The following is a 22,757-nucleotide window of genomic DNA, read 5'->3' as shown; positions in this document are numbered from 1 at the left end:
TTAAGATTTCCTTCACTGGAACTAAGGGGCCTAGCATGAACCATGGAAGACAGCCCCACACCATTATTCCTCCTTCACCAAACTTTACAGTTGGCACTATGCATTTGGGCAGGTAGCGTTCTCCTGGCATCCTTCAAACCCAGATTCATCCGTCATACTGCCAGATGGTGAAACGTGATTCATCACTCCAGAGAACACGTTTCCACTGCTCCAGAGTCCAATGGTGGCGAGCTTTACGCCACTCCAGCTGACGTTTGGTATTGTGCAGTGTGATGTTAGGCTTGTGTACGGCTGCTTGTCCATGGAAACCCATTTCATTAAGCTCTCGACGAACAGTTCTTGTGCTGACGTTGGTTTCAGAGACATTTTGGAACTCGGCAGTGAGTGTTGTAACTGAGGACAGACTATTTTTATGGGCTACATGCTTCACCACTCCGCGGTCCCGTTCTGGGAAGCTTGTGTGGCCTACCACTCCGCGGTCCAGTTCTGGGAAGCTTGTGTGGCCTACCACTTCGCGGTCCCGTTCTGGGAAGCTTGTGTGGCCTACCACTCCGCGGTCCCGTTCTGGGAAGCTTGTGTGGCCTACCACTCCGCGGTCCCGTTCTGGGAAGCTTGTGTGGCCTACCACTCCGCGGTCCCGTTCTGGAAGCTTTTGTGGCCTACCACTTCGCGCCTGAGCCGTTGTTGATTCTAGACATTTCCAATTCACAATAACAGCCCTTACAGTGTACCGGGGCAGCTCTAGAAGGGCAGAAATTTGACGAAGTGACTTGTTGTAAAGGTGGCATCCTATGACGGTGCCACATTGAAAGTCACTGAGCTCTTCATTAAGTTCATTCTAATGTCAATGTTTGTCTATGGAGATTGATTACACAGCCATGCAATGTTATACACCCGTCAGCAATGGGTGTGGCTGAAATAGCGCAAATTTGAAGAGGTGTCCACATACACTGTATATACAGTGTACCTTCCTCAATCACTCCAGTATCCCTGCACATTGTAAATATGGTACTGCAACTGATCCTGTATATAGTATGCTTACTATCTTCCTCATGTTCTTATTTTTATTTCATGTGTGTTTTTGTTCTACGGTGGCAGGTAGCCTAGTGATTAGAGTGTTGGGCCAGTAACTGAACGGTTGCTAGATCAAATCCCCTAGCTGACAAGGTAAACATCTGTCGTTCTGCCCCATAACAAGGCAGTTAACCCACTGTTCCTATGCCGTCATTGTAAATAATGATTTGTTCTTAACGGACTTGCCTGGGTTAATAACGTTTAAATAAACATACCTTAAGTTATTTTTAGTATTACATTGTTATTGAAAGGCATTTTATTGTACTTGTGCATGTGACAAAAATGTGAAACTTGAATAAAACCCTTGATATTTATTGGAAAGTAGCATCAAGCTCACCACCCTGTGAAGTTCATCATAATTAATGCAATCTGTAGCCTAATGAACTGCATGCTTTCCGGAATCGTAGTGGGAGAACCACGCAAACTTGTTATCCCATGCCACCAAATATCCTACTTTGTCTAGCATATTTTGTTTTGTCTAAATTTGGAAAGTTTACTGACAAATTTGTAATTTCCATCAGTCCCGTCATGACATTTATGAAACAGGTACTTTACTCGCATAAAAAGGTTGGATGGAAAACTGGTTACTGTCTAGTGGTTCAAATAGTTGCCATATGAGGAGCTTCATTTTGCTGTGCCACGTTCAGGTGCAAAGTCTGATGCCCTTACCTTTTTCCATTTTGGATTCATCCAAGTAAAAACGTTTTTGTGAAAGAGGAAACGCATTAATAAAGTATATGAGAAAGACTAACAATTGTTTGGGAAATTATGTCCTTTGTGGCGTCAAGGTTACTTGCTGTAATTGTACATTAGAAGTACATTATAAATAAATGCACAGTGCATTCGGAAAGTATTCAGACCCCTCGACTTTTTCCACTTTGTTACGTTACAGCCTTATTCTAAAATGGATTAAAACATTTTTTCCCCTCATCGACACACAATACCCCATAATGAAAAATCTAAAACGGCTTTAGAAATGTTTGCAATTGTATTAAAAAGGGCTCCCGAGTGGCGCTCTAGTCTACAGTCCCTGGTTTGAATCCAGGCTGTATCACATCCGGCCGTGATTGTCCCATAGGGCGGCGCACAATTGGCCCAGCGTCATCCGGGTTTGGCCGGGGTAGGCTGTCATTGTAAATAAGAATTTGTTCTTAACGGACTTGCCTAGTTAAAAGGTTACATAAAAATAAAAACAGAAATACCTTATTTACATAAGTATTCAGACCCTTTGATATGAGACTTGAAATTGAGTTCAGGTGCATCCTGTTTCCATTGATCATCCTTGAGATATTTCTACAACTTGATTGGACTCCACCTGTGGTAAATTCAATTGATTGGACATGATTTTGAAAAGGCACACACCTGTCTATATAAGGTCCTACAGTTGACAGTGCATGTCAGAGCAAAAACAAAGCTATGAGGTTAAAGGAATTGTCCGTAAAGCTCTGAGACAGGATTGTGTTGAGGCACAGATCTGGGGAAGGGTACCAATTTATTTTTTCTGCAGCATTGAAGGTCCCCAAGAACACAGTGGCCTCCATCATTCTTAAATGGAAGAGGTTTGAAACCACCAAGACTTTTACTATAGCTGGCTGCCCGGCCAAACGGAGAAATTGGGGGAGAAGGGCCTCCTTGGTCAGGGAGGTGACCAAGAACTTGATTGTCACTCTGATAGAGCTCCAGAGTTCCTCTGTGGAGATGGGAGAACCTTCCAGAAGGACTACAGTCTCTGTAGCACTCCACCAATCAGGCCTTTATGGCAGAGTGGCCAGACGGAAGCCACTCCTCATTAAAATGCGCAACAGCACGCTTGGAGTTTGCCAAAGGGATCCTAAAGGACTCTCATACCGTGAGAAACAAGATTCTCTGGTCTGATGAAACCAAGATTGAACTCTTTGGCCTGAATCCCAAGCATCACATCTGAAGGAAACATGGCACCATCCCTACAGTGAAGCATGGTGGTGGCAGTATCATGCTGTGGGGATGTTTTTCAGCGGCAGGAACTGGGAGACTAGTCCGGATCGAGGGAAAGATGGACGGAGCAAAGTACAAAGAGATCCTTGATGAAAACCTGCTCCAGAGCGCTCAGGACCTCAGACTGGGGCAAAGGTTCACCTTCCAACAAGATAACGCAGGAGTGGCTTCAGGACAAGTCTCTGTATGTTCTTGAGAGGCCCAGCCTGAGCCCGGACTTAAACCTGATCGAACATTGGAGATACCTGAAAATAGCTGTGCAGCAACACTCCCCATCCAACCTGACAGAGCTTGAGAGGCTCTGCAGAGAGGAATGGGAGAAACTGCCCAAATACAGGTGTGCCAAGCTTGTAGGATGTAATCGCTGCCAAAGGTTCTTCAACAAAGCACTGATTAAAGGGTCTGAATACTTATGTTAATGTGATAGTTTTTGGAAAAATGTATACACTTGCAAAGAGGACTAAAAACCTGTTTTTGCTTTGTCATTATGGGGTACTGTGAGTAGATTGATTAAAGAAAAAAAATATCAATTTAAGAAAAAGGCTATAACGTAACAAAATGTGGAAAAAGTCAATGTGTCTGACTATTCTATCCAGCATAAAACACAAGGCAAATTATTATTTCCCATTCATTTATTTTCTTTAGACTTACACAATACATGTGACATAAATATGCCTTCAAGGTGGAGGCAACTGATTCTAACACACACACACACACACACACACACACACACGCACACACTTTCTGTTTCACTCAACAGAAAAACAACATCAAAATATCCACAGAGAGAAGTAAGAACACAAAATACCATCTAAGCGGCATTGAGAGGAAGAGGGCCTCAACCTCCTGAAATAAACAAGGTGCCTCTGTCCCTTTACCCCTGTGTACGTTCCCATTTTTGTCAACCATCTATTGGTGGTGGTCAGTCACACCTGGGAGATGAAGTAACACTCCACGTGTTTCAGCTAGTAGTTAATTACAAGTGTAGTACCTGATCTGGGTCCACTGATTATTGTCTGTAACCAGGGCTGTAGTCGTGTGCTCTTCATGGATGACAAGGGGGCTGAAGGGAGAGGAGGAGAACATCCATACGATGGGGTCACGGATGATGGTATTGCTAATGGTAATAGATTTGGTAAACATGAATTCTGAGAAAACTGAGAATTTTTTTCCATTACTGCCTTGTACATGACAGTATGGTGAAATTAAAAGAGCATGGTTGAAATAAATGGGTCGACCATCGTGTTGGAATGTGGAGGAATGACTGAGGTTTGACTGTCACTGGCCTAAGTAGACATTCACAAACAGGGGCCAGAGAGCACTGGGGGTAGGAGGGGAGGGAGGTGAGAGCTCAGTCCTCCAGGGTACGGAAGGCATTCTGCATGTCCTCCAGCAGCTGAGAGTAGTCTGCTTTGATTTTGGCCTCGCCCTCCTTCACTGGATCCTGAAACAACAGGTACACAGAGACACTGAGGCTAGGAGACACAATGACACCCCAAGACAAAGTCCCACAGTGGATGTACAAAGGCCAGAGTTGGTAGAGTGATTGAGGAAGTTGATTTTGAATGCAGATGAACATGGATAAAGGGGCTGAACAAGCATGTACCTTGAACTTCATAGAGCTGAGTCTGTAGAGGATCTCTCCCATGTGCTCCCGGATCATGGACCAGGTGATCTTGTTGTCACTCTGAGCTGTGGTCTCCACTGCATGTCGCGCCAAGTCATAGAACGCAATTGTGTTGGAAAGGATGCCCACCGTTTTGTAGAAAGGGCAGAACCTTCGGGAAAAGGGCAAAAAATTCAATTAATTAACCAATATGGGCTTAATAACCGATGTTTAAGTCATTTTAGCATGTTTATGACACAGATGAACATGTGCCAGAGTGTGTATTTACCTGTCATACGGAGTATAGCCATTCTGCTGCAGGAAGTCATCCTTGAGTAGTTTAGCAACCTCCAATGTGATTTTGTCGGTCTCAGCAAGAGATGCCTGTTGTTAAGTTGACATCGGGGACAGCAATAAGTGCCTAGTGCGTGCATACACATGCCAACCATCAACCTAGGCAGTATATCAACCCATAACCCTTCCTCACATGAGCTCAGCCTCACCTTGCCTACAAGCTGTACAATCTCAGCCAAATCCTCCTCCTCCTGCAGGATCTCCTTGGCCTTGGTGCGAAGCGGCACAAACTCAGGGAAGTGCTTGTCGTAGTACTCGTCCAGCGCCCGTGTGTACTTGCTGTAGCTGATCAGCCAGTTGACTGACGGGAAATGCTTTCTCTGAGCCAGCTTCTTATCTAGACCCCAGAACACCTGAGAGATGGAGACAGAGAGAAGATAAAAACAGGAATGAGGAGTAGGAAGAGTAAAGGTTTGAATTGTCGAAACTTAAAATTGTAATATATACACAATTGAGGCATTACCTGTACAATACCCAGTGTAGCCGAAGTAACAGGATCAGAGAAGTCTCCACCAGGGGGAGACACACTAGGGGAAATAACACCAGGCCAAGTTATTCAGACACCAGTCTGCCATCACTGTATCATACATTCCAAGGTGGATAAGACTACATGGTTCAGGTATCTTGTGTTGCAGGACTGGTACAGAACCTGTCTGACCCTTAGTGTCAGGAGGTATGGGGGGTGATAGAGGTTCCCCCTGCTGGTAGAATGATATAGTACTCACGCTCCAACAATGCTGACGCTGCCCTCTCTCTCTGGGTTACCCAGGCACTTAACCCTGCCAGCACGCTCATAGAAGGAGGCCAGTCTGGCTCCCAGGTAGGCAGGGTACCCGCTGTCTGTGCACAAACAGCACACAGAGCTCTGACTGGCTCAAAATGGCAGACATGTTGCTGAGATAGTATAAAAAAAACATGCTCTATTGTTATTGGCTTATTGTACTCACCAGCAGGCATCTCAGCCAATCGTCCTGAGATCTCCCTGAGAGCCTCGGCCCACCGGGAGGTGGAGTCGGCCATCATGCTGACGTTGTAGCCCATGTCTCTGAAGTACTCAGACAGAGTGATTCCTGCAGTGGCACAAAGTAGATGCAGTCAGAATCAGAGGCACAGAATTCCAGTTATGAGAATGAGTGGTGACTGGTGGCTAATCCCCCCACATTCCAGACCAAAAGATGTACAACTACCAACAACGATGATGATGATTCAAAACAGCCGACACCAGCTTTTATAGGTTGCCATCTGTAATGTGATCGCCTGGTACCTGTGTAAATAGAGGCCTCTCTAGCAGCGACAGGCATGTTGGAAGTATTGGCCACTAGAGCTGTTCTCTTCATGATACTTTCAACCTTTCCATCCACTTCCATTGTAAGCTATAGAGCAGGGAGGAATACCATTAGTCAGACTGAAAACACATCACAAACTGGTGATCGGCTATGCCAGACACCAAAGTAGTGTAATTCACTGATCTCATTAACATGTCAATGATTAGAACTTGACACACGGACTATCACTAACCTCAGGGAAATCTCTCAACACTTCAGACATCTCATTTCCACGCTCTCCACAGCCCACATAGATGATGACATCACTGTTGGAATACTTGGACAGGGACTGTGAGATCACAGTCTTGCCACAACCGAAGGCTCCTGGGATAGCAGTAGTACCACCCTGGACACACCTGTGAGCACAGACAAACACAGAGACAGAAGTAGGTGACTTGTCAGAGGCTTAAGTAAAGGTCAGGATGAAAGGATATGAAGTGGGAATGGGTCAGTAGAAAAAAGGAAAAGAAAGTAGAGATATGTATACTCACGGGAAGAGGGCATCCAACACTCTCTGGCCGGTGAGCAGGGGGTGATTGGCAGGTAGCTTCTCTGTGACCGGGCGAATCTGTCGCACTGGCCAGACCTGGATCATGGTAAACTTCTCTTTCAAACCCTCAAACTCCAGTTCCAGCACCACATCCTGCCGAAACACACAAAATTGACCAAACAACAGAGACAAGACAATGGCATTGTGCCATTCAGCTGTAAAGATGTTAGTAGGTGGAGGGTGACCAGTATGGCAATGTTTTTTCCCATGCCAAACATTTACTCGAAGCAGACCAAATTCTTTGGTCCTTTAAAAACCTGCTTTATGTAAAATATTGTGTACTATAGTTTGGAAAATACATAAATGTGACTCCGGATGACAACATAATGTTTGTTTCCAACGTTAGGGCTGTTTTCATAAATAAATGAATCCCGCTTTGTGTTTTGTTTCCTTGCCACGATACTAACGAGTATCACGATACTGGTATCGTCCCGGCTCTACTCACATTGACATCATAGTTTCCAGGTGGGGCCACGTAGGTGACAGTGCCTCTGCTCCGGGGAGGCAGCATCAACTTGTGTTTGATCAGCGAGTTCTCAAAGACCGTGCCATAGATATCCCCACCTGTTATGTGACTGCCAGTCTGAGGCAGAGATGGACAGGGGGAGAGAACATAATATGTAGATTCAGGAGATGGATCATATTTCAGTGGAGACACATTCAAACACACCTTGCTTACACACTCACAAGGAAATACATTGTTGTCTTACCCTAAGACTCTGGCCAGGTGTAAACTCCCACTTGAGGTCACGGTTGAGGGCTCCAATGTTGACTCCTCTAGGGATGTAAATGCTTTGAGTGAGGTCATTGATGTCTTTGAGGGGCCGCTGGATGCCATCAAAAATGGACCCCATGATTCCCGGACCCAACTCTACAGACAGGGGCTTTCCTGTCCGAAGGACAGGGTCTCCGACAGACACACCAGCTGTGACGTACGTTCAGGAAAAATAACCATATAGCCTAGTAATATGCCAGACAAGAGGATAGGCTAGAATACATCAGAATGGAAGTACACAAAAGTAAGTGAACCGTCAACAGTTACTGAAGGTGGGAGTAACTGTATGTCTAGTTGAGAAGGTATCACTGGAAAGGATACAGGTCTCCTCGTAGACCTGAATGGTTGCCATGTCTCCCTCCAGCCTGATGATCTCTCCCACCAGCTCACTGTGACCCACACGCACCAGCTCGTACATGGCCGCTCCTGCCATGGCGGTGGCCGTCACCACTGTTGATTAAGCAGGTTAGACAAAGAACAGATGACAGAAAACATGTTATTGAAAAGTAGCAGGCAGTCTGGTTACATGAACAAGTCGAAATATATATTTTTGCCATACTGGAAATGAGCAGTCTGAATTGAGCAGGTGCTATAGCATGTGCTGAAAGCATTGTTAGCTCACTGAACTTCAGCCATAGGCACGGGCATGAGAGTTATCACTCCCATGCCAGAGCCTGGGATCCTTGATTTGAACTGCAGACACTGACCTGGACCAGAAACTCCATGCACATATCCAAACTCGCTTTCCCGCTCTTCATCACGGATCTTAGGAAGCTTGGAAGTGTCCATCCTGAGTGTGTGTGTGTGTGTGTGTGTGTCTGCAAAGAGTAAGGAGAGGAAAAACAGAGATCAATCATGCGACACTCCACTATGACGACACGTGAAAGACATGACACTAGTTATATATTGATAAACTGTTTCAATAACTTAAATTACTTAATGGAATGAAAATCATTCACCATAACCACACAGAATCAAAATACACATTTCATTCATTGGTACAGTGACATGTAAGCTTGCTCAGTGATAATACCTGGAGAGCTTCGATACCATCTGCTTGGTAAAAGCAGGAGAAAAACAACAAGCTATGAAGCTAGCTAACTAGTCTCTACAGACCATAATACAACTACAACATTTCTGAAATACAGTCTTAGTTTCAGTTGTTTATTACACAAACAAGCAAATCATACTAGCTAGATAGAGCTAAACTAATCGTAGTCAGGCAGGTGACACTGACAGAACGGAAATGTAACAACAGCTAACGTTAGCTAATCTGCGTGGTTTATCATAATGTACTAGCCAGTTGCAATGAATTGACAATAACGTTATATTGGATTCATATGATTCGGGTTGATTACCTTCTCTTAGTATTCAATAGTCCAGGGCCCTTCAGAAATTTCTATCAGATTAGGAGACTGATCAGCTGACAGGCCCAAGACTACTTTGGGAAACAATCACCATTGTGGCTCGGAGACCCGAGATTACATTAGAAAATACGAGCTCTGGGAGTCAAAATGGCGTAACAGCGCAACAGTTTCCTTCCTCTTTCGGCTCGTTTAGCTCGAATGCGGCGGCGGCTGCATTCCAATATCATTGACGTGATTTCCTCGTCTCCTTTTCTCAATGACAAAGTTTACTTAGACACTCAGTCAAAATCAAGCTATTGCTTTGATGTAGCAACACAGTCGAATAATATCCAATCACTTAGCCCATGTTGGCTGTGATAGGCCTATTGAAGCAGAACATTGGAAAAATAAACTTGGAAGCTCTATTAGCGAATAAACTGCCCAGTTAAGATTTTAAAATTAAATTGGCCTAACTATGCTAGGCTATTTAATCAGCAAAATAGGCTACATATCTACATATATATTCATGTGCCCATACAGTCTGTAAGGAATAGTCTAAAATTAGTGTGTCCCATGACACAAATTATGGAGAGAACAGATCCACAGAGCAGAACCAACTCATGTTATGATGCATCACATGGCGTGAATCGAATGGTAAGCCTGTGCGTTCATTTTACATAGCGTACCTATAGCTCCCTGTATGATTTTATTAGCCTATTCTAGATATGTCTAGTTGCGCTTTCGAAATAGGAACAAGCGCTGCGGTCATAACTTTTGATCAGTTTAAATAGCCTAGTTGTCATGGGATATAGGCCTAGCCTATGTGACATTGATCCTAGCCTATTGCAGAAAGGGTGGTGATTGAGCCACATATGTTATATGTTATTTATAATATTTTAGGATTTATTTCCAGGTTATTATTTTGTAATAACAAAAAAAAAACGACACGGGATTCGTCTCTTCAGTTGGAACGGGATGAGGACCGTGCGTTTTGCTGTTGGGGCTTTTATCAGTCTGATTTTCCAAGTGGGCATGACACAACAGAGGACGAATGGTGAATATTGCCATAGTTGGAAGGACGCGCAATCTAACTGGCGAGGGGGTTTCCATTGTCCGGAGGGCCACGATCAAAGAGAAGCGGCGATCTGTTGTGGAACGTGTGAGCTGCGCTACTGTTGCGCACTCATAGGAGCAAGACTGGATCAGGGTAACTGCAACAACCACGAGCAAGTTCTACAGCCTGGCACGTCTGATGACGAGAAAGATGCCAAGAGTGCAGGTAAATTGTATCTTTGGCTACTGAAATAGGAACAAATACTTGGTCAATTATTATTTTTCATTAAGGCTCAATGTGCTGGCTATATAATGGCTTTTTAGGCATAGCTACCTATTCATTGATAACACACACCGTGAGATTCCTTATAAATGGTATTGAGGAATGAGAAAGCCTAATGCAGTGTGTGCTTGAATCCAACCCACCAAATGTGCCTTAAAGTGTGGCCTCATGTCTAAGCATTTATTCTATTCTTCAACATGCAGTTAGTCTACTCCTCACATCACGAGCATCATGTTAAGACTTGATCTGCTGCCAAGGATCTTTCAATGAACCGTTTTTTGTGTGTTTCATGTGTTGCACAGTTTAATACTTTTCTTGGAATATGAACACATCCCCAGCTTTTTAAGGTCATCCTTAAAATGTATTTCTTTCCTCTCCACTCAATCAATCCATCCACTTCTCCCCTGCCCTCTTTATGTTGGTGTTTTCTTTTCACTCTGTAGTACCTGTCTATGTCCCCTTTGTGGTCGTGGGCTCTGTTTTTCTGGCCTTTATCTTTCTGGGCTCCATGGTGGCCATGGGTGTCTGTCTGAGTCGTAAACAGGAGATCTCCCAAAGCCCAGACGGTGCTGCTGGGCCCCAGGGTGGGAGTGGAGAGCAGCAGCAGGAGGCTGTACCCATGACTGTGAGTACAGGGACGTCCTGTGGTTCCACCTCATCTCTCTACCCTCCCAATGCCAGCCAAGCCTGTCCAACTGGATCCACACGTGTCCACCAAACCTTAAAGAGGCAGGAAACTCCCACCAGCCCACAACCCTCCATGGTCCAACCTTGTACCATGCACCCCACCATGGTGTTTTCCAGCCTGGTCCACCCCTCCATGCTTCATCATTCCATAATGCATCCTTATATGGCTCAAATGCCTACTCTGTATACCTCACAAGGGGAAAGCCGTCATCTCCCATCTCCCTGCCCTCCATCCAGCTATACCAGCACTAAACCCAGGCACACTGAAGTGATCATATAATTTGTGGCTGTGACTTTGAAAGATGGAGTATTTGGGTATTCAAATAGGAAAATATTAATAAGCCCCGGAAATGGAATGTAAATGTGTGGCAGACCGTTTAGACGAATAAAAATGTTTAGGAGAATAATTGCAATTGGTCAGTTAACAATACTTCAATCATTCATATTTTATTATTCCTTAAAATGTATAGTGTTTCTTTGTAAATATTCTGTACTAATTTCTACAATTCACACATTCAATTGCTGGACTTTTTCTGATGTTTTTTGTTGTTGTCCATAATATAGTTTATATTAGCCCTACTGTTATGTATTACTGAGGCAAAAGCTACGCTACGCACATAACCCTGTCACATAATAATAATAGTAATACTTTGGAGGGGACTTATATTTCGTCCTATAAGTTGAAGTGTTGGACATAGTACCATGATTTAGATGACATGATACTGTATCATTGATATCATGACACCATCATTAACCACAATTTTATCTAAAACATTCCTCAATGCGATCTCTATACATGAACAGAATTTGCTCTGGTGGCTGCAGAGTTTATCATCAGGCCTTTCACAACTTTGGTTTTAGAAGTGGGGGGGACATAAAAAAAATGTATTCAGTCGGATAAACACTCGAAGAAGCCTACCCGATCGCTCGAAGCGGTCCGCATGGTCCGGAAGCACACTGTTCCCTCGTTTTGCATCACATTCGAATGATAAAACTGTGAGGGGGGACAAAAATGCAATTCAGAATGTGGGGAGGACATGTCCCCCCCGTCCCCCGTGAAAGTTGTGCCCCTAGCCTTTCTGCAGCCACAGCCTCGCAACAGGTGTGTTGAAACGTCTCATTTCTGGGAGCGGCGCTGTTCAACCGCCATGCTGCTGAAGTGGCGACCAATCCTGTTTTAGTTTGCACTGATTGCTTTGCTGGCCATGGTGCTGAATGTTTGCGCGGCTAGTGGTATCTCGAGCCAACTTTGGCTTTTACAATTGAAGTTAAAACAGTTTTTACATTTTTACTTCCCATTTTAAGAAACGTTTTTATCCATAATTCCATGTGTCCATCTTTAGCATATATCTTCAGCAGTATCTTATTATGGAGACCATTTTAGGCCTAGGCAATCAGACAGAATCAGAATCATGTTTATTGTCCTAGAATAGGAAAATCTTAGCATAGCTCACAAATAACATGCACAACGCATATAGAAAACACAGCAGGAAACAAGCTATAGTCAGACATAAGTAGTAGCAGGAAGCTACCCATAGCAGGAAGCTGCATGGAATTGCTAATTAAGCAAACTTGACTACCACAAGAGAAACTGAAGGATGATTTGGGGGTAATGGTGGTATAGGCCTAGCTATAATAATCACAGAAAAACACTAAGTGATAAATGGAGAATACGTGTTATAGTGTCTGGGGGCTCAGTGTCATGAATAGCCTAATAGAGGCATTAGTGACCGGGGGTGTACATGGGTGCAGTGATAGCGATGTGTGAAAACATTGGGATAAACAATGGAATTTTCATTGAGGGTAAATACTGTATTATTGTTAATAGGGTTGGGCTATTGAAATTACAGGTGCCCTTCCCTTGCATTAGATCATGCATTAGCGCACAGTGATCTACAGACCTCCAATAACGTCACAGCAGCAATAACCACTGTGTGTTTTAGAGTCAATTTATGCTTGATCTGAAAATGTGGTTGGAGGTGCCCGCTGTTAGGTGGGGTCAAACGGTCACCCCCTGGTTGAATCCATTCTCTTTTGAAACAATTTATTGACAATCCGAAAGTGGTCATATCTTCGAAGACACATTTTTGAGTGTTTATTTATACATTTCAAAATAACTGGGCTAAACCAGTCACAAAGTCCTAATAATGCAATTTATGTAATGTAAGCTTGTGTTCTAAAATAGGGTTTCTCGTCATCATCTCGAAAACGCACTCATGTCGCGCTGTCAAACTGCCCATGGTTGTCACGATGGATGTTTTTGGCGATCCTGATTGGACGACACAACTAAATCTGCTAATTAAATCTCTGGGCCTGGATGTTGATTTGTGCGGGAGATTGCTCCTCACAGAAAGAATCCTGGTGAGATGCGGGGACAGGATGGCAACTCTACCGGTGGACTGCAGCTGAATACTCCTAAAAGGACACATTTGGTGAGCGTCCCGTCTTTATCATATATCTATATCTTCCCTCCTTTGTTATGTCTGTTTGTGTATTATATGTAGGCTACTACAATTAGGGTGCTGCTATTTAAAACCCTCGGTCACTCACGGGTCACAGACCACTGTTCTTCGGTAATAAACCGGTCCATCTGGAGTTGCAGGCACTTAATTGTTACAATCAAGATAAGGCATCGCTCTAAAGTGGTTTGAAACAAACGGTGCGCTGTTCGCCCAGTTGAAACTGTTGTACTTATTGGCTCCTCTAATCACCTCAGAGCATGTGATTGGGACTACCTTGCTATTCTTGCTTGCGTAATTGGTAAATCTGTAGGATGCTTTGGAATCATGTTTTTTTGATAAATGTGTGATCGAGATTGCCATGATGATCAAGCCCACAGGTCACAGACGTCAATTCAACGTGTGTTTAAAAACAAATTATATGGTGAGTTTAACATTGCTGAGGTTCCTCCCAGTCTTGCATGGCATGTGTCACCATTCATACTATGTTGCACAGCAAGGCCCCTAACTTTAACTGTAGCATAATCCTTACTTCAAATAAGACTAAATTATTTTTTAAACTGGGTTGTTCAAGCCCTGAATGCGGATTGGCTGACAGCTGTGATATCAGACTTTATACCATGGGTATGACAAAATGTATTTTTACTGCTCTAATTACGTTGGTAACCAGTAATAGCAATAAGGCACCTCTGGGGTTTGTAATATGTGACCAATATACCGCGTCTAAAGGCTGTACGTGTTGCATCATGCTAAGAATAGCTTTTAGCTGTGGAATATTGGCCATATACCCCCCCCCCCCCCCCCCCCCCCCATGCCATATTTCTGAAATATACTTCCTTATATAAGCCAAATCATAATTTATAATAGCAAATCATCAAATTATTCAACAGTTGCATTAGTAAGCTTGCCTTGTGTGTAATATACAACCGGTGTCTCTGTGGTAACACAGGCTTTAGCTCAGTTGACTATATAGCACAATATTGAAATAGCCCAAACTGGGTTTTGATACCAGTTGATACGGCATAGTCTGAGCCTATAGTCACTCAGGGGGACCCCCTTGTGATGGAGTGCTATGTGTAAATGTATGTATTTTACTGCAGTTATCGGTCTGGAAAGAAGTATTGATTGGCTGTTTCAGGGTCCAATAGAATGAATTGCCTCTCTAAGGAATGTTCCATGAATGACATGAAAGGCTCTGGGATGAAGTAAAGAGTAGTTTGTTCCATGATAACTTGTATGTGCTCTGATGGCATTACATAAACACGAATGGGATTTGGTTAGTAATGTAATCTGGAGAGGTTTGACTCGACTGCCTCTGTCTCACACACCATCTGGTCTGAATTGTCTGGCTGTGTCTAATGGAACATGGAGGTTATTGTCAGTGGCTGTGTGTCCCAGCAGGTGGTGTGTGGTGTGGTGTGAGGGGATGCCCCTGGTCAAGAGGAGCATAGATCCCCGGCACCTCTGCCGCGGGGCGCTGCCCAAGGGGATTGGCAGTGAGCTGGAGTGCGTCACCAACAACAGTCTGTCTGCCATCATACGTCAGCTCAGCAGTCTAAGTAAGACACACCTTCCACACAGTCACCCCCCCCCCCCACCCCGTTATGTGCATTAAGTAATCACCTATCTTTTAACCAGATGTATGCATATATGCTCCAGAATGGTGACCTAAACACCATCATCCCTGTGTTACACTGGGAAACTGAACAACTAATGCAAATAAATTAACTTACTGCATTTAATGATTGGAATCAATATGGTAAAATACATGTTGATATTGACAGATGTGTGTGTCCTTTGTAGTGTGGGGAGGGATGGAGAGAATTTGAGGATGAGACATCTGGCCCAAATATATCCATATTACTGTGTGTCTGTGTGGGGTGGGATTGTATGAAGTCACCGGAGATTAGAGCTTACTGTAGAGCTTAGTTTCACAGAAGCATAATAAAGGAGGCAGGGACAGAGATAGAGAGAGACAGATTTCACAATCACTTGCTCGTCTCACCGTTGTTTGACAAATCTCAATCAATTGGTTGGTTGTCTGGAAATCTCCATCACTAAATTGCCCCTGTCTGTTCAACTTTACCTCAACTTACGGTTGAAGTTAGAAGTTTACATACACCTTAGCCAAATACATTTAAACTCAGTTTTTCACAATTCCTGACATTTAATCCTCGTACAAAATTCCCTGTCTTAGGTCAGTTAGGATCACCACTTTATTTTAAGAATGTGAAATGTCAGAATAATAGTAGAGAGAATTTATTTATTTTAGCTTTTATTTCTTTCATCACATTCCCAGTGGGTCAGAAGTTTACATACACTCAATTAGTATTTGGTAGCATTGCCTTTAAATTGTTTAACTTGGGTCAAACGTATCAGGTGGCCTTCCACGAGCTTCCCACAATAAGTTATGTGAATTTTGGCCCATTCCTCCTGACAGAGCTGGTGTAACTGAGTCAGGTTTGTAGGCCTCCTTGCTCGCACACACTTTTCCAGTTTTGCTCACACATTTTCTATGGGATTGAGGTCAGGGCTTTGTGATGGCCACTCCAATACCTTGACTTTGTTGTCTGTAAGCCATTTTGCCACAACTTTGGAAGTATGCTTGGGGTCATTGTCCATTTGGAAGACCCATTTGCGACCAAGCTTTAACCTGACTGATGTCTTGAGATGTTGCTTCAATATATCCACCTAATTTTGCTCCTCATGAAGCCATCTATTTTGTGAAGTGCACCAGTCTCTCCTGCAGTAAAGCACCCCCACAACATGATGCTGCCACCCCCACAACATGATGCTGCCACCCCCGTGCTTCACGGTTGGGATGCTGTTCTTTGGCTTGCAAGCCTTCCCCTTTTTTCCTCCAAACATAACAATGGACATTATGGCCAAACAGTTCTATTTTTGTTTCATCAGACCAGAGGACAAAAAGTACGATCTTTGTCCCCATGTGCAGTTGCAATGCAAACCATAGTCTGTCTTTTTTAATGGCGGTTTTGGAGCAGTGGCTTCTTCCTTGCTGAGCGGCCTTTCAGGTTCTGTTGATATAGGACTCGTTTTACTGTGGATATGGATACTTTTGTGCCTGTTTCCTCCAGCATCTTCACAAGGTCCTTTGCTGTTGTTCTGGGATTAACTTTCACTTTTCACACCAAAGTACGTTCACCTCTAGGAGACAGAAAGCGACTCCTTCCTGAGTGGTATAATGGCTGCGTGGTCCCATAGTGTTTATAATAACGTACTATCGTGTCTTTGGCTATGCCGGATTAAGTGATATGACATGCTATTCTATAAAATAATTTCTCCATAATTAATATTACCTGATTGAGCTAATCATGTAAATTTAATTAACTAGAGAGTCGCGGCACCACAAAATAATATTTATAGAGCTGTTATCTTCTGAATAAACTCTTAAAGACCTAGTCATATTTTACATCAATAGCAGTAAATATTAATCGTCATCTTAATTCAGTCTCATCTGAAAGTTGTAAATTCTTGGTTATCTGCACGAACCCTGGCTAACAAGTTGAATCAGCAAAGGGCGAAGCTGTGCTATCATAAATACAGAATCTTATGCATTATAAATTACCGCCCATTTGGAAAAGGAAAATGAAATAAATATTTACTCTGAGCTGCGCTTCGGTAGGTTGGTGGTAGGTGGAAGGCCGTGTTGCTAAACCGAGTCCTTTGAAGAATGTCTCTGCTGGTAAATTAGATACGTTGTAGTAACGTCGTTGTTGTGGGATACTCTGTCTGTTCCTTCCTAACCTGCGTTTGCAGCTGCTGTTGCTAACTCAACGGCTAGGAGTGATCACTTTTGTAGTGAATAAGAGTTCAAAGTTCATACCATTCGCAACCAAAACTCACACTAATGTTGGCTTCGTTCTGTAGTTATTATCTGAACCATTCTGACATCGGACCGTCGTCCTCACATCCTCGGAACAGGAGGTTATATTGTCGTCAAGGCTTTATATAGGAAGGGAGAGGAGGGCGTGTTTGAAAAGTTTTATAGCCCATGTCCCTTCACAGGGGCGGGCCACTGATTGAGCAGAGCCCTAACCTTATGAAAACCCAAATCTCACATTTTAGAAGCTAAAATCACATTTCATCCCATCACAAATAATTTCATATTCAAACATTTACATTGAACAACAATTCCATGTGAATCCGATAACTCTGATGTGTAGACTTTCCACTGTAGAGTTTGTCATCTTATCATTGATGAGAATGCCTCAGATGACAACCGAACTGACATCATATTCATTAAGTACCACCGCATATGTTCAATTGGTCGGATTACCAGAATATAGTTCATTTCCCCCCACATTCTGACGTTCCCAGAATCTCTATGTTAACCAGGGGTTTTGCAAATGTAACATCAGTAGGGTAGAGAGAGGAAAAAGGGGGGAAGAGGTATTTATGACTGTCATAAACCTACCCCCAGGCCAACGTCATGACAGCACTATTGTTTGTACAGATGAACATGGTACTTTCAGGCGTTTGGAAATTGCTCCCAAGAATGAACCAGACTTGTAGAGGTCTACAACTTTTTTTCTGAGGTCTTGGCTGATTTCCCCATGATGTCAAGCAAAGAGGCAGTGAGTTTGAAGGTAGGCCTTGAAATACATCCACAGGTACACCTCCATTTGACTCAAATGATGTCAATTAGCCTATCAGAAGCTTCTAAAGCAATTACATAATTTTATGGAATTTTCCGAGCTGTTTAAAGGCACAGTCAACTTAGTGTATGTAAACATCTGACCCACTGGAATTGTGATTAAGTGAAATAATCTGTCTGTAAATAATTTTTGGAAACATTACTTGTCATGCACAAAGTAGATGTCCTAACCAACTTGCCAAAACTATAGTTTGTTAACAAGAAATTTGTAGAGTGGTTGAAAAACGAGTAATGAGTCCAACCTAAGTGTATGTAAACTTCCAACTTCAACTGTATCTCTTTGCTCTTTTCTGTGTAGTGTGAAGTGCACTTTTCCAATCATCTTGTCTGACCAGTTGGACACGGTGAAAGTCTGTAATGACTCCTCTCTGTCCTCAGGTAAACATGCAGAGGACGTCTTTGGAGAGCTGTTTAGTGAGGCTAACACCTTTTACCTGCGTGCAAATGGTCTCCAAGACCGGATCGACCACTTGGCTGTCAAGGTCACTCAGCTGGATTCCACTGTGGAAGAGGGTCAGTTGGGGTCAGGGGATAAGGGTAAAAAAAAAAACATCTCTAATGTTGAATGAGGATAACCGACTCATTAGTTATCCTCCTTGTCTCTGGTTCTGCATGGCCCATAATCTATTTATTATTTTATATCTCTGTATCTTCTAATTGCTTATCCTTCTATAAATCTCACATTCTCTGTTTTGATCTCCAGTCTCTCTGCAAGACATCAACATGAGGAAGGCATTTAAGAGTTCCACAGTCCAGGACCAGCAGGTGGTGTCCAATAGCAGCACGTCCAACCCTGTGGCAGAGATGTACAACACCAGCGACAAGCCTCCTCCTCTCAGCATCCTCTCTGCCTACAGGTTCACTGTGTGGATGCATCACATTCACCAGACAAGCTTTAACCTCAAGGTTGTGGCGAATAGCTAACTAGTCTCTCTTTTGACACAGAGATGACCACACTGATGGGATGAAGTTGTACACAGACCCGTCCTACTTCTTTGACCTGTGGAGAGAGAAGATGCTGCAGGACACGGAGGACAAGAGGAAGGAGAGAAGAAGACAACGGGTGAGAGCCTCTTAATATCGCACTTTAAAAAGCCTCCAGTATTTTGCTTCTGAACAGCTAATTTCTTCTAAGCAACTTGTGTATACAATATCCTGTAACTCCACACCTATTTGCAAAAGGACTCCTCTCTCTCTCTCTCTCTCTCTCTCTCTCTCTGCCTCTCTCTCTCTCTGCCTCTCTCTCTCTCTCTGCCTCTCTCTCTCTCTGTTGAAGGAATTTAATTCCTCTGTTTTAATTCCCAATTAAAATTAAACACTCTGTCAATTCATAGGGATTTGTAAGACCCTTATTTTATAGGAATGGACAGAGTCCCGGGCTTAATGTCAAGTAACAGTCTTTATTCAAGAGAGTACTGAGTAAAAACACATTTTACCACAGGTTATAAACTGAAAATGACGTCAGCATTTTCTAAATGTTCCGTCTCTTCTTGACACTGGTAGAAAGGCTCTATAGCTCTCAAGCCTTCCCTCCTCGCCTAGAGCCAAGGTCAGCCAGTGTAGATAAGCATTCTAGACAGTCTGGAGATAGTTCATTCATTTGTACCAAGGAACAGACCGTCATTGTTCTAACTTTTGCCCACGTTAACACACACATTATTTTCAGTACTGGGATCAAGAATGAAAACTCATACATATACAGTAACATTTAGTATTCTGATTAGTACATGTATAGTAACATAATAGTATTCGGATTAGTCAGTCCTGATTGAAATGTATACATAATTAGTCATCATTGATAAAAATTCCCTTAACACTCTCTCTCTCTCTCTCTCTCTCTCTCTCTCAGGAGCAGAAGCGATGTGTTGACGGCACACTACAGCGTGAGGTGAAGAAGGTTCGTAAAGTCCGAAACCGCCGTCACGAGTGGAACATGATGGCGTTCGACAAAGAGCTCCGCCCAGACCATCGCCACCCTCACTCTCTCCACCGGGGGGCGTCGTCTGAGGGCTCCCTCTCTCCGGAGAGTAGGTCAGTGGTTCCATCCCCTAATTAGGACTATATTCATCTCTCCTGAGCAAAGGATTCCTTCAGTTTGTTTTCCAAATCCATATTAAAATGTTATCAGGGTAAAGAGTTAATTATGACTTTTTGTTGTCTAGATATGATCTGCCAGACTACCCAACTGCTCCAGGCCTTCCCCTTGCTACATCCAACCACACCCTGGCTCACCCTTACCAGCCTGCAGACATCCATGAGTCTGTAGAGCATGAGTACCACAGCATCGGAGTCGGCTACAGAGACGGGACTCTCAACCGCCCACACCACCCCAACCCTCTGCATCACTCCACTGAGAGAATGAATGGCACTATAACGCTTCCACCTGCAGACTACAGGTATTGTTACTGTAACAATACGAAATCTGTAATATAGATTAGTGAATCTGATTTGTTTATACTAATTGTTACATCAAATGAAGTTCTAAAACTGAAAATCTTCTTTCTCTCAGTATAATGGAGTACTATGCCAGTTCTGGACCACCACCTCCTCCTCCCCCAGCCCCTCTTATCCCATCTGCACAGACAGCCTTTGGCTCTCCAATGGTGTCCCCCACCCCCCTTACTGGATCCTCAGGCTATTGTCCCCCAATGCTATCTCCCCCAGGACCCCGTACGATTCCACCTCCCCCAGGTCCTCCACCACCACCAGTCCCTCCCGCTCCCCCCCAAGTGGCAGGACTCGGTGATTGGAAGCGACAGGACACCCAGCCTGTCACTGGTACTCGAAGTGACCTTCTGTCAGCTATTCGCATGGGTAAGTTTAGCTGTACTTAGATGTTTACCATTCTTCTGGAGACAGCAGAGGTAAAAAAAATATATACAAAGTATTTGCACAGAAGTTCATGTTTAGACTGTGTGAATGTGTCTGTGTGGGTTTGTGTTGCTCAGGTATCCAGCTGAAGAAGGGGCAGGAGCAGCAGGAGCAGCAGGCCAAGTGGGAGCCTGTAGGGAACGACGTGGCCACCATCCTGTCCCGACGCATCGCAGTGGACTACAGCGACTCAGAGGACGACTCCGAACTGGAGGACAACGACTGGTCAGACTGACCCTCACACCACCCCCACACGGTGACCAAATACCATGGACACATCTCTGCTCCAGCCCAACTGTCCCACAAAGGATATGATGTGGTACAGATTAATTATGAGAGTCTCATATGCAGTATGCAGTCAGGGACACTGTTTTTACAGACCAATGACTATATTATGGTTCATAGTGATTAGTGGGCATAGGCTGAGGACCCAGTTTCATTTTAGTTTTAGCCATTTTGTCCAGTAGGTGAATGGACTTAAAATTAAGGCATGAACTGAGATTCAGCTGAAATCACTCAAAGGTATGTGGACCAAATAACCATGTGGTGAATTTCCCCCTTTTTCCTACTGTACCTACAGAGCTGTCTGAGCTCTTTTCCTACTGTACCTACAGAGCTGTCTGAGCTATTTTCCTACTGTACCTACAGAGCTGTCTGAGCTCTTTTCCTACTGTACCTACAGAGCTGTCTGAGCTCTTTTCCTACTGTACCTACAGAGCTGTCTGAGCTCTTTTCCTACTGCACCTACAGAGCTGTCTGAGCTCTTTTCCTATTGTACCTACAGAGCTGTCTGAGCTCTTTTACTCAGACACCAACATTATCATTTAGTCTAAATAAATCACCAACACTGTACTCTCAATGTCACTAATCATCATTTTTTTATTTTAATCTGAATTTGTCATCTTCTTTTGCTTTCTCCAATGTCTGTGCCACGACCTATGTAGCGGGTAAATGTGTACACTCCTGATGCATAAGACAATTACAGTGTAGGCTCTAATTGTCTTATGCCCTTAAATGTTAACGTCAATAAAATTCCAACATACTTAGCTGATCTTCATGTGACTTCTCATCACCTCTGAACTGTCTCTTAGTCGACCATTAGAAAGATGAGGTTCTCTCTGTAGCATATGAGACCGTCTCTGAACAGACATTTCAGCTCGACCGTGTTTAAAATGGGATGGAGTATGACTAATGACACAAATTAGGAACTTCTTGTCAATGGAAACATCTTCCTCGTCAAATGTGTTCTAGAGATGCATTTGAGATGATATGCAAGTCAGCAAGCTGACCTGAGTGGCACTGTGCTCACGTTTAATGCACCTTATACTGAACAAAAATATAAACAACAAATGTTACAGTTTATATATGGCAATTTAAATACATTTATTAGGCCCTAATCTATAGATTTCACGTGACTGGGAATACAGATATGCATCGGTTGGTCACAGATACCTTGATCAGGCTGCTGACTGTGGCCTGTTGTCCCACTCTTCTTCAATGGCTGTGCGATGTTATGCTGGATATTTGCAGGAACTGGAACATGCTGTCATATGTGGATCCAGAGCATCCCACACATGCTCAATGGGTAACATGTCTGATGAAAATGGAAGTACTGGGACATTTTCAGCTTCCAGGATTTGTGTACAGATCCTTGTGACATGGGGCTGTGCATTATCATGCTGACACATAAGGTGATGGCGGCGGATGAATGGCACGACAATGGGC

General features: G+C 43.6%; 3 protein-coding genes across 7 annotated transcripts; 2 read left to right on the top strand and 1 right to left on the bottom strand.

Moving 5' to 3' along the window:
* Positions 1-3,665: 3,665 nt before the first annotated feature.
* LOC110510077 (V-type proton ATPase catalytic subunit A) lies at positions 3,666-9,113 on the bottom strand. Of its 2 annotated transcripts, none has more exons than XM_036967819.2 (15): positions 9,017-9,113; positions 8,366-8,470; positions 7,980-8,108; positions 7,594-7,808; positions 7,329-7,466; positions 6,825-6,976; positions 6,527-6,689; positions 6,273-6,381; positions 5,956-6,078; positions 5,734-5,848; positions 5,472-5,535; positions 5,158-5,361; positions 4,944-5,038; positions 4,655-4,826; positions 3,666-4,492 (listed from the first exon to the last, which is right to left on the bottom strand). In XM_036967819.2, exons 2-15 carry the CDS (start codon positions 8,445-8,447, stop codon positions 4,400-4,402), a joined length of 1,854 nt encoding a protein of 617 aa, XP_036823714.1. In that variant the 5' UTR covers positions 8,448-8,470; positions 9,017-9,113; the 3' UTR covers positions 3,666-4,399. The 2 variants fall into 2 exon arrangements, with proteins under 2 accessions (XP_036823714.1, XP_090082718.1); XM_090226592.1 differs by having other exon boundaries at positions 8,366-8,474; positions 9,017-9,106.
* Positions 9,114-9,397: 284 nt separating this feature from the next.
* LOC149970368 (protein shisa-2 homolog) lies at positions 9,398-11,434 on the top strand. Its single transcript, XM_090226595.1, has 2 exons — positions 9,398-10,283; positions 10,784-11,434. Exons 1-2 carry the CDS (start codon positions 9,980-9,982, stop codon positions 11,305-11,307), a joined length of 828 nt encoding a protein of 275 aa, XP_090082721.1. The 5' UTR covers positions 9,398-9,979; the 3' UTR covers positions 11,308-11,434.
* A 527-nt stretch (positions 11,435-11,961) lies between these two features.
* Positions 11,962-22,078, top strand: LOC110510078 (actin-binding protein WASF3-like). Of its 4 annotated transcripts, none has more exons than XM_021591402.3 (9): positions 11,962-13,459; positions 14,888-15,045; positions 18,540-18,674; positions 18,865-19,018; positions 19,107-19,224; positions 20,011-20,192; positions 20,324-20,557; positions 20,671-20,975; positions 21,110-22,078. In XM_021591402.3, exons 2-9 carry the CDS (start codon positions 14,913-14,915, stop codon positions 21,265-21,267), a joined length of 1,419 nt encoding a protein of 472 aa, XP_021447077.2. In that variant the 5' UTR covers positions 11,962-13,459; positions 14,888-14,912; the 3' UTR covers positions 21,268-22,078. The 4 variants fall into 4 exon arrangements, with proteins under 4 accessions (XP_021447077.2, XP_021447076.2, XP_090082719.1 ...); XM_021591401.3 differs by having other exon boundaries at positions 13,346-13,459; positions 14,885-15,045; XM_090226593.1 differs by lacking the exon at positions 11,962-13,459 and having other exon boundaries at positions 14,582-15,045.
* Positions 22,079-22,757: the final 679 nt, after the last annotated feature.

This window comes from Oncorhynchus mykiss, chromosome 29 (genome assembly GCF_057628025.1).
Source record: "Oncorhynchus mykiss isolate SJ-2025 chromosome 29, ASM5762802v1, whole genome shotgun sequence".
NCBI lineage: Eukaryota > Metazoa > Chordata > Actinopteri > Salmoniformes > Salmonidae > Oncorhynchus > Oncorhynchus mykiss.
The sequence above is the reverse complement of the archived record's forward strand: the minus strand, read 5'-3'. Positions and strand labels throughout refer to the sequence as shown.